Here is a 12,317-nt window from a genome sequence, read left to right as displayed (position 1 = left end):
GTACACTGCTCACCACATTTCCCAGTAGTGCAAATCCTTCACAGGGTTCCAGTTGGTTCTGCCTGCTCCTCCAAATTCAGATCCTCACAGTCCTTCTCTTCTAGTTAGCACCTTCTTTATGCTAGTGTATCTCCAGCACCCTTCCTCAGCAAGCAGTCAGCTTTTTCTTCCTTTAAGGGAGGCAGAAAACAACTCCTCCTGACAAGTTGCTGAACTTCCTGTTCCTCCACCTGACGATCCGAACCCTGGAGCAATAAAGAGTTTCTTAGTCGGTGCATTTGTGCGACCCTGGATTCTGGTACAGAAATATTGTCACACTAGCTGGTAGTTTCTACCCCATACTTATACAAAGATTTGTAGATCAGAATATTTGCAAGTCCAATCCTCGGATCAGTTTCAGACATAGCCATAGTCTTTGTCAAACATTTTCAGCAAGAAGATGGATTGGATTATGTTGTCTTCTTTCACAGGAGACTCAAAACAAAGTCACAAAAGAGGTAGAGCAGGAAAGTGCACATATTTTTCCTACACTGATGTAGTGTGCCACACAGCATAATGCAGTGATGTGGACACATATGCCCAATGGCCATGCATGGCTCACAGGGAATTAATAAAGGTAACCATGAGGTGCACAAGTCTCAGTCTGCGACTGAACTGCAGAGTGTATTGCATATTTAGGAAGTAGACGCAGCATGCCTTCCCTGCATGTTTGCCCTGTGATTACTGCCACACGACATTGGTTACAATGATCTAACCAAGAATGCATTAGCATGCTGGTGTTAGGGGGGAGAAAATGGCATCCACAGTCACATCTGCTGTGCCCCAAAGTAGATAAACCCATGTAAACTTTAACACCATTTCGCTCCAGTGAACAAGAGAGCTACTACATTCTAAGTACAGAGAGCAGCTTGGAACCCATTCCCTCATTTAGCAAACTGGCCAATCCAGCAATAACAGAGCCTATGTGGAATGTTTTGCTAGCCATCTTAAACAACTGTTTCACAGCCACCAAAGAGATAAACAGTGGTGTAAATATTCACTGCTCCTACATTATGCAAGTCAAGGAATATTCAAGCTATTTGGAAACAGGACCAACCCGAGGGGGAGAAATGACAATGCCTTGGTGGTGGAAGCACTAGAACTTCACTTCAACTTCCAACTTAACCCTGACTATGAATGATTCACAGTGAGGCAGCAGAACAACAAGAACATGTGACACTTGAAGGGGCCTACGATTGAACAGGTCAGCACATGCATGGAGGATAACACTACCAAAGAAGTTAAGAGCGCAATTTATTCAGGAATGCTGATTGTCAGTGCTTCCAGGACTGATCCTGAGAAAACCTGGGATGTCACTAGATGATATCCCCATACTAAGGAAATCACAAAAACTGTTGAACCTGCATTCTGAACACATGGAACTGGCCCTAGTGTAGATGAACATTAAAAAAGAACGTGATCTAAACCTACCAATCAAAATGGAGGCAACTGTAGCCATCAAATGAGAGGGGTGCAGAAAAACCGACAAATAACCACAGATAAAGCGCTGTGGGTCTCAGCCACACCCAGCATCACACTGCCCAACAAAATGCAACACCTGGCCAAGATGTGGCTATCAGAATTACTTTGCATATGTCTGCAGAGGAGGAGGCAGAGGGCATGTCATAGGAGGCAGGGTTGTCCGAAATTTAACTTCCTGGTCGGCAAACCTGATCCACAGCACCTACCCAGAAGAGGGAATATGGTGACCTCAATCACCAGCTGCAACAATAAAATGGAATAAGAGAGCAATATATTTCTCCTCTCACTCACAAACTGCACCAAAAGACGAAAAGACCTACCTGTCAACTGCAAACACTAGTATACCACATACTGCTGCTGTAGAGCATCAATGAACTTTACGAGCACACACCAATTCCAAAGAATAAGCTCAAAACAACAGTTTAAGAAGGCAGACGTGCATGTAAGCAGAAGGTAGCAGTGAACCAATCCAGTAGCAGGTACATTCACAGCTAATATCATACATGCACCACAAACAACAGAGGTCAAGTTTTACATCACAAGAGCTGGCTCAGATATGATGATCACGTGCCAAACCGCTGAGACTCTAAAACTAATTTTCTATGCTCACCCTGGGTGCATGGCAAGCATTAATGAAAGAACCAGTGAGTTACAGCCAGTGTTCCAGAGTGAGGATGCTTGAAAGCAAAACTGATAAACCTGTACATTCAGCAGTCAATACAACCCACTGCCCTCCAACACAAAAGAATCCCTTTTCAACTCAAATCAGTAGTAGAGCAAGAATTAAATAAACTGGAAGACGTAGACATAATTGATAAAGTGTCAGACCCGATACTGTGAGCCACAATAGTAACAACAAAGCTATAACAAACAGGAATGGTACGAATCTGTATTGATATGAGTCTACTAAACAAAACAATCTGACAGGACAGCCACATCACTCCCACAATAGATGATATTCTTCACAAATTAATAAAGTGCAATATCTCTTCAAGAGGGATCTTAAAATGGTTTATCATCAACTCCAGGTAGATAATGCAAGCCGATATGCTTAAGAAGACACAAACTTAAGTATTTCCTCTGCTGCAAAGATTGAAAAGTTACTCAACTGTAATCCTAGTTCTTTTACAGGGGAATCCTCATCAAAGTCATAAGCACTGAATAGGCCCACCCACTTGCAGGAATCCCGGAGTACTTTCAAAAAGTATACACTTATGTATAATAAGAATTTGTACCATGGTACTTTATGTATAAGTTTGCAGCCTAAAGAAGGCTAAAATTGGCCAGATTTCATTTTAAAAAGAGTTCAATTGCATAAATATGCATCACTATAAAAAATGACCATAGGAACTCTTCAACAAATCTTTTTACAATGAAAAGGAAAGAGAATATAAGACATTGTGAGCTAATAGGCTGCAATGCACATCATGGAATAGAAAACTGGCACTGTGCCCTTAAGAACCTCACAGTGCCCCCTGTATTGCATCATGCCTCACAGGTGAGAGTTAGGTTAGGTCCTATTTATGGAAATTATAATTCCTGGGTGAAGCAAGAGTTGAGAGCTTTAGTAGTTTTTGTCCAGGGAGGTGGAGGGCTGCTTATTACTTTGATGAGGATTCCCTTGGAAGAGAAATAGGATCACATGGAGTAACTTTTCTTCTCTTCAAGGGGATCCTCATCAATAGTCATAAGCACTGAATAGAATAGCAAGTCCATCCCACAAAACGGCAAACATGAAATATAAAAAGCTCCAGTCATCACCTGAAAAGGTTCCTTAAAGAAGCCTGCCCTACTTGAGTGTCCACTCTGGAGTTTGCATCTAGACAGTAGTGTCTATTAAATGTATGAACAGCTCTCCAAGGAGCTGCCTTACACAGGGACATTTCAAAGAAGAGCTATGGTAGCAGCCTTTCCCCGTGTAGTATTTGCTTTACGCCTAGCAGGCAGGGGTTTCTTTGCTATCTGACATGAAAGAATAGTTCATAATACAATCCATTTAGATATATATTTTTTAAAGAAGGCAAGCCTGTACATGTTGCACCATAGTCTATGAAAAGACAATCTGACCGTCTTATAACCTTGGTTTTGTTGAGATAAAAAATTCAGGATTCTTAACATCCAGAAAATGCAAGGACTTGTCTGCTTGTGTTGAACAATTAGGGAAGAAAGTGGGTAGGGAAATAGTTAGGTTAATGTGGAAATCCAAAAACACCTTATTGAGAAAACTAGGGTTTGTTCTCATAACCATTCCATTGCTATGGAATACGGTGTATGGTTTAGTGGCGCATAGAGCCTGAATCTCACCAACACTACATGCACTATGGAATATTGGATATGGTTTAGTGGCACATAGAGCCTAAATCTCACTAACGCTACACACAGAAGTAATAGCAACTAGAAAAGCTGTTTTCCATGTAAGATGTTGTAAGGTGGCTTTGTGTATGTTTTCAAAGGGGCGGATAGGGTCCCATTGATTTAGAGGGTATTATGTTAAGTTCCCAATGAGGAGAAATTGATTTAACTTGTGGGGAAACCTTTAAATACCTTCTAGAAAATCTTTAATCACAGGTATTTCTTTTTTTTAAAAGAGGTTTGTGATGGAGACTTCCTATAGGTAGTTATAGCCGCATGGTGAACTTCAGTAGAAGAAAACTGTAAACCAGACCTTACTAGTTGAAGAAGATATGGTATCAGTACATTTTCCTTACAGGAGGAATGATTGTGGCTGTTCTGGATGCACCAAATGCAAAATCTCTTCCACTTCAAAGCGTATGATTTTCTTGTGGAAGGATGCTTGGTTTCTTTTAGAATGCTTGTACACTCTTGTGGAAGACCTAGATAACCATATTGCAGGAATTCAGGAGCCATGCCGATACTTTCAATGATGGAAGGTTGGGATGCAGAATCTGACACCCAAACTTATACAGGAGATCCTGTCTACTTGGAAATCTCTTGTGTAGTTGACCTGAGAGGTCAAGGCCATTTCTGTGCAATTATTATCATCCTGGTTTTGGGTGAAAACAGTTTGGCTAGAACTATTGGAATGAGGAGAGCTGGTGTAAATGCGTACAGAATTTTTTTCAACCAGTCTTTCAGAAGAGCATTCCTCTTCGTTCCTGGTTAGTAATATATGGTGCGTAGCCTTGGCATTTTTTGTTTTTTTTTATGTTAGCAAATAAGTCTATTTGAGTATATCCCAATTGTGGAAAATGTCATCTAAGACTTTGTCATTTAGAATTCAGTTGTTGTTTCCACCAAATATTTGACTGAGGTTTTTGGCTTCCCTTTCTTGAGTACCTGGAAGATGGACAGCTGTATTTGCCAAGGTTCTTGATAGGAGCCATTTCCATATGGCTTGTGATTATAGGGATAGAGATCTTTAATGCATTCCTCCCTGTTTGTTTAGGTAGTAGTTTAAAGCCAGATGAACTACTCTCAACTCTACTAAGTTGCTATGGTAGGTCTTCTCTACGTTTGACCAAGGATGTGCTCCAAACCTTGTAGGGATGCACCTGTGACTAGATTCTGAGCTGAGAAATGCTGATGGAATGAGGTCCCTTTCATCACGTTTTCTGATTTGGTTCTCAATGGGAGTGATTGGCTGTCTGACTGTGTTAGAGTCAGCTTCTTCTCCCAAGTGTCCAAGAACTGGTTCCACTGGTCTTCCAGACATTGCTGCAAACGTCTCATGTGGAGTCTGGCATGAGGAACTAGAAAAATGCAGGAGGCTGTCAATCCCAACAAAGATAAAATCTGCAGAGCTGTTGGGTGAGGGATTGCAATAGTGCATTGCACTTCAGTTGGATTGTTAAGAGTCTCTGATCCAAAGGATACACTTTTTTGGGCTGCATATCTATTATAGCTCCCAGATAATGAATGTTTTGAAGTGGGGATGTTGTTGATTTTTTTAGGTTTAAGTGAAGACCTAACTTTGTTAGAGTATGTTGACATGTTTGAAAATGGCTTAGTGCTTCTGCTGATGATGTTCCTTCAATGACCTAGACCTCTAGGAAGGGGTAGACGAATATTTTTTTCTCAGATGTGCTGAGGCGACAGCCTTACATTTTGCAAATGTTTGGGGAGCTGACTGCAGCCCAAACGGAAGGACTTTGTACTGAAAATGCCTTAAGCCTACTGTGAACCCTAAAAACGTTCAATGTGTTTAATGACTGGAATATGGAGATAGGCATCCTGAGGATCTATTGCACACATCTAGTCCCCTTGATGTAGTTGAGGGTAGATCTGATGTAATGCGAGCATCCTGAATTTTTCTTTCCTTATGTACTTGTTTAGTACCCTGAGGTTGAGAATGGGTCTGAATTCCTCTTTTGGTCCTTTCTTTTGAACCAAGAAGTACAGTAGCCTCCCCAGCTGTTTTGATATGAAGTAACGTCTTCCAGTGCAGTTTTCTGTAATAAAATGCTCACCTTCTTCTGTAATAGATCTTGTTGATACAACAATGTTTTAATTAGAGGAAGAGGTAGAGGAGAAGATTTGAAACATAGAGAATAACCATTCTGAACAATATTCAGAACCCATCTGTCTGTAGTTATCAGCTGCCACTCTGAAAAATGTGTTGCAATACTTCCTCCATCCGGAGTGACTGACAGATTGGGGGGGATGATGTGACTCATTGTTTTGTAGGCTCACAAAGAAGGTACTTATTTTATTCATTTCTTATCCAGCACTTTATACGAGTGCATCTGCAGGCCATCTACTCTCCTTGCAGCTTGTTGTTACCCTCCTCCCCGCGTGCCTGCAGAGGTTCATTTTTTTAAACTAAATTGCATCTTAATGCATTGTTCCAGCTGTAAACTCAACATCTTGAAATTATGAGCAAATCACTTAATCTCTCTGTGCACGCCTGCATTTTTTGTTGGTTGCCTGTCTCCCCGACACCTGCCCATTGCTGCTTGCCCCCCTGAACTCCCCTTGCTGTCCACAGATCCCCTCCTCCCCTGCTTTTCTCAATTATTTAAGTTTTATATAGCGCGGACACCACCCAAAAGTATTGGAGCGCTTTACATGAGCATCAGTTATTTTACATAAGGACACTTTCATATTTTTGTAGGCACAGGAAAATTAAGTGATTTGCCCAATATCACTGGGCGTTGAACTCACGCCAAGACTTGAACCTGGTTTGCTAGCTCCATAGTCAGCAGCTCTAGCCATAGTGCCACATCCCCTGTTGAAAGCACCAGAGAATGACTGTTTTCTGAGTCTATGCAGAAGTTAAAATTGCCACATTATCTAACGCTAGCCACTGTGAAAGGCTTCATTTGTGCCAGCTTGCTTGGTGGGTTATTTTAGCTGATGACCTATTTTATGTGTGTCTCTGTAACCTTAGTCTGGGGGCTGGAAGGTTTGTCATAAATCTAAATCCCGCGAAAGGCCAAGTCCAGGTTGCGCCTAGCATTCCCTGTTGTGTTACTTGCAGAGCTGGACAATTGTTTGATGTCGATTTGTTTCTCAAGTGTGCAATTCAGGATTACATAATGCAAGATAGCAGTAAAGCGGTGCATGGTTGGAACGAAATGAATGAGGAGTTGAGGTGTGTAGGGTGTCCATAGGTCATGGTACTGAGGAAACCACAAGCAAAGCAAAGGACCATGGAATAGCTGCGCCCACCAAAACACACAAGAATTACATTTGTATGCCAACACAGTATTATTATTATTGGGGCCTTCTAGTTTTAAAAACTAAAATCTCGTGTTCACGGAATTCCCAAACAGCCGCCAGAGATACACTAGCAGCCTGTGCTTTGGAATAGTAATAGGTCACCACCCGCCTGCTCCTCTGTGTGCTTGTGGCTATCATTATGGGCCCCTCAGTCTCCTGGGACCGTATTGATCTCTGGAGGATGGTCAATTATTGATATCTAGCTGCTCGTTCTCTTGGGGACCCTTTTTTCATGTGTGTGTGTGGGGGGAGAGGGGTGTTTATCTTCGCTCTTGCACTGCTGCTCTGCCCCAGGAAGGACCCTGGGAGTGGGCTCACTGGGAAAAGGGTCATGTGTACGCCTGTGTAGTTTAGACCCCTCATCCAGGCAGGCCGGCTTTAGCCATGCGACGGTCTTTTTTGGCACCTCCTACCCCATGACCACCTCCTCGGATTCTCGCACTACCACCTAGCAAAAGTGCCCCATATCTCCATAGCCCCTCTCACATGCATTTTGTTTGTTTTTAAAGCGCTAGTGAACGCTGGCTTTACTAATCCACTCAGCTATCCACATAAAACATAGTTTGGTTCTTTACAGCAGGCATATTAACCCTCTGCGCTACTTTATATCGAGCCAAAACTGCCACTGGACAAAACTCCGATCTCTCTCTCTAGCAAGAATATTAATCAAAAAAGTTATCTTGGCATTTTAATTTCTTCCTGAAGGTTGGACGCACAAGGAACTTTTCAGCAGGTGCTTTTAAATCGCAAGTTTTGTAAGTTATTGATAAACACAGCGCATCCCTGAGGTCCACTCCCCCCCATCCAGGTCAGCACCCGGTGTGGCCGCACCGCTTGCACCGCCCTAAAGCTAGCCACTTCCAGGTGGAGGGGACGTGGCCCTAGCTCTGTGACAAAGGAAGCAGTGCTTATGAACCAGGCCACGCTGAAGCACACCGTGTGCTATCAGCTGCGATCTGTGGTATATGTGCTGGGAGGTAAAATGTAGCAGGGCAGGTTTTAAGGCATGTGGGCAGAGACTACTTATCGCCAGCTCCCGTAGGCCTCTAACCGCAAGAGAGCGCCCACTCTTACCGCCTTTCTTTCCTTTTGCCTCTCCCACTCTAGTTCTCATCTCTCTTGTCTGCCAGCCTGTGCCATTCTCTCTGTGGCATTTGTCTCTCACCACATGGCCAGCGCTCTTTTGTGCTAATTTAAAATGAAGTAGGATATATGCATTGGGGAGCCTGGTTGGGGTTTTGTGGACATTACTTACCTTTTGTGGTTGGAGTTCAGTTTTCTACAATTCAGTTAATTGTCAATGATAACAAAATTGGCCTACGTCAACAATTTGGCCTACATCGAAAAATTGCCATATTTGGTGTATCACATCATATAGACCAACTGTGACGTCATGTAGATTTTCACCCCTTCTCTCAATTACTGGAAGCCTTCATTTATAGTCGTCTTTCAAGAGACTATCTGGTGACACTGTCTGTTTTTGTTTGTTGAAACCACGCACTCAAGCTTATTGACTCTGTTTCAGATAAGAATCACACAAACACTCAAACACTATCCTTTCTCGTTCCTTAAAAAGACTGCACTTCAGTATGTACAAAAAACACTGACTCAGAGCCTTGAGACCCTGGCAGGTGATTTGACGTGCTTTACAAATCTTCATTAATTGACAAAGTCAATAGAATTCGCATAGGTGAAACCTATTGGCTTTGCCAATGCTTGTTGTGTAAAGCACTGTGATATCCATCTCGACTACTCTGCACACCAGTTAGTTGGTAGGCTTGCTCAGTGATCTGAGCTCTTACCACTCACGAGGTGTTTTGAATGTTATGAGTTAGAATCCTGGCAAGGCAGACTCTGCCCCCCTCCTAAGCGCCTTGAGACCCTCACGGGTGAGTAGCGCACTCTACAAATGCAATGATTGATTGATTGATTGCCTTCCATCATTCCAATGTAAACAGTGTAATCTGTTACTTAAATCGCATAGAAATGACAGAAGTGCTCTATAAAAGATTGCTTTATTAATAATGTCGTCGCCCTACCTAGGACTGATGCACCAGTTACCAGACAGTCGTCGGTAGGCACATGCTATGGTTCCTAGGGGTCTAGCTATCAGCAGTGCAGCAGGTGCAGCGGCACCGGGAACCAGCAGCCTCAGGGGCACTCCAAACTCCAAGGCCGGGCAGAGGAGACGTGGCCCTGCTTGGCTTGCGCTAGGGTGCATGACGTCTTTGCTACGCTACCGAATGTTTCTGTTCCTGTGTGTACTGCTCACACCTATGTAGGCACAATTCGTCGACCACATGCACACGGCATTGCCCCGGCGCCACCCCCACCCTCTGTCGCGAGGGCAGCCTGAATAGTCACTTACTTTTGGGCCATGATGAGAGGCACACGCGCGCTGTCTCTGTGCTGGGGCATGGGAGAGCGTCTCTCGCCTGTGCGCACGTTAAACATGGGCAGCGTGGAGAGGGGTCTGGGCACGTCCCGGCCACGGGCCATCTCCCTCAGCTCCTCTGTGTTGGCATGGATGGTGTGGTGATGCAGCATCTGTATACTGGGAGGGTACAGCAAGAGGTCAGTGAACCGAGACAAGACACGGACAAGGAGAAAGGGAGAGAAGCAAGAGAGCAAATGAAGGGAGATGGATGGAGTGGGGAGAGACAAGGAGAGCCACAGGACAACATGGATGACACAGATAGGGGGAAATGAATCAGAAAAATGAGGGGGAGAGTGAAAGCTGACTGGAAAAGAGAAACCGCTACATCACTGAGCACAGTAGCAAAATCATATCTCACTAAGGTGCATATTCACACTGTGACCACGCAGGAGCACAGAACAACGCGCAACAACACAGAGTACAGAAGTCCAAGAGCATGTGGTATGGCCGCGCAGAAACACAAAGCATATCATTTCACGGATCCTCAGAATGTAAGTGAATGTGCAAGTCGCACAGAAGGGCAGCCAATGGCAGTGCAGGGCCACATTATATATGGAAGTGAACACACAACTGGAAGCGTAGAGCCAGTGTCAGGAGAGGGCACATAGAACAATCACATGCAGAACAAAAGAAAAGCCAAACAGAACACTCACTTGCAGCAGGAGAGGGCCTAGAGAGCAAGCACTGACAGCAGGAGAGGGCACATAGAACAATCACATGCAGAACAAAAGAAAAGCCAAACAGAACACTCACTTGCAGCAGGAAAGGCCCAGAGAGCAAGCACTGACAGCAGGAGAGGGCACATCGAACAATCACATGCAGAACAAAAGAAAAGCCAAACAGAACACTCACTTGCAGCAGGAAAGGCCTAGAGAGCAAACACTGACAGCAGGAGAGGGCGCATAGAACAATCACATGCAGAACAAAAGAAAAGCCAAACAGAACACTCACTTGCAGCAGGAGAGGGCCTAGAGAGCAAGCACTGACAGCAGGAGAGGGCGCATAGAACAATCACATGCAGAACAAAAGAAAAGCCAAACAGAACACTCACTTGCAGCAGGAGAGGGCCTAGAGAGCAAGCACTGACAGCAGGAGAGGGCGCATAGAACAATCACACGCAGAACAAAAGAAAAGTCAAACAGAACACTCACTTGCAGCAGGAAAGGCCCAGAGAGCAAGCACTGACAGCAGGAGAGGGCACATAGAACAATCACACGCAGAACAAAAGAAAAGCCAAACAGAACACTCACTTGCAGCAGGAGAGGGCCTAGAGAGCAAGCACTGACAGCAGGAGAGGGCGCATAGAACAATCACATGCAGAACAAAAGAAAAGTCAAACAGAACACTCACTTGCAGCAGGAGAGGGCCTAGAGAGCAAGCACTGACAGCAGGAGAGGGCACATAGAACAATCACATGCAGAAGAAAAGAAAAGCCAAACAGAACACTCACTTGCAGCAGGAAAGGCCCAGAGAGCAAGCACTGACAGCAGGAGAGGGCGCATCGAACAATCGCATGCAGAACAAAAGAAAAGCCAAACAGAACACTCACTTGCAGCAGGAGAGGGCCTAGAGAGCAAGCACTGACAGCAGGAGAGGGCACATAGAACAAACACATGCAGAAGAAAAGAAAAGCCAAACAGAACACTCACTTGCAGCAGGAGAGGGCCTAGAGAGCAAGCACTGACAGCAGAAGAGGGCACATAGAGCAATCACATGCAGAAGAAAAGAAAAGCCAAACAGAATAGTGACTTGCAGCAGGAAAGGCCCAGAGAGCAAGCACTGACAGCATGAGTGGCAACAGAGAACAAAACAATAAGTGCGGCACAGGTATTTAACCTATATGGCAAAGGAAAGCATCGGTAACTTACTCTGATGTCTTGGCGTCTCTTTTATCTCTGAATAAAAGGAGAGAGAATGAGGAATATCAACATTAGCATAACGTGCAGCATGGAGCCTTATTACAAATAGATTATGTTTGGTACAGATTCCCGGAAGATCGGGGGGGGGGAGGGCTGCTAAAGCCTCATATATTAATTTCATTATACACCTGTGCCTGGTTCTCTTTCTCCTTTCACCATTTCTGTGCAATGCACAAAAGGTCATTCTGCCCTGCATATCTATGTCATTCATTTTGTAGAAACTTCAGTCACTTTTGCAGGGGTTGCAAATTTGCAGAACTTCATTTTCATTTAATATTTCCTCTGATTGTTTAGAACTTCCCAGTTAGTCAAAGGTTTATTAAATGTGTTAATGCCCAGACCCCCACATTTACAGTAGTGTCTCTTGTGGGTATTCCTAGCTTTATTGCAGTCGTTAGCTTTGTAGAGACAGTTTCAGTTTTATGCAAGTCTATCTAATTTGTGGGAGTATTCTTAGGTTTATGGGAGCCAATTAATTTTGTGGAAGTATTCCTAGTTTAATGGCAGTCTACCTAGTTTTGCAGGATTATTCCTAATTATATAGCAACTTAATAGGAGTTTACGTACATTTATGGTTGTGTTTCTAGTTTTATAGAAATCTACCTATTTTCTTGGGAGCATTCCTAATTTGATGGGAGCCTGCCTCGTGTTGTTGTTGTTGTACTCCTACTTGCATGGTCATTACATACTTTTGTAGTTGTATTCATAGTTATTAGGAAAGAAGTATGTTTGTGGGAGTATTCCTAGTTTATGGGAGCCTG

The 12,317-nt window shown here is 43.8% G+C and overlaps 1 protein-coding gene across 2 annotated transcripts in view; it reads right to left on the bottom strand.

Annotated features, from left to right (window-relative positions):
• The window catches only part of SGCA (sarcoglycan alpha), a 108,003-nt gene that overhangs the window by 5,085 nt on the left and 90,601 nt on the right, over positions 1–12,317 (bottom strand). For both annotated transcript variants that reach the window (XM_069237826.1, XM_069237827.1), the window contains exons 8-9: positions 11,506–11,532; positions 9,569–9,754 (exon numbers count right to left, since the gene is read on the bottom strand). In XM_069237826.1, the coding sequence (XP_069093927.1) occupies positions 9,569–9,754; positions 11,506–11,532 (213 nt within the window). The remainder of the gene's footprint in view (positions 1–9,568; positions 9,755–11,505; positions 11,533–12,317) is intronic.

This window comes from Pleurodeles waltl, chromosome 6 (assembly GCF_031143425.1).
Source record: "Pleurodeles waltl isolate 20211129_DDA chromosome 6, aPleWal1.hap1.20221129, whole genome shotgun sequence".
NCBI lineage: Eukaryota > Metazoa > Chordata > Amphibia > Caudata > Salamandridae > Pleurodeles > Pleurodeles waltl.
The sequence above is the reverse complement of the archived record's forward strand: the minus strand, read 5'-3'. Positions and strand labels throughout refer to the sequence as shown.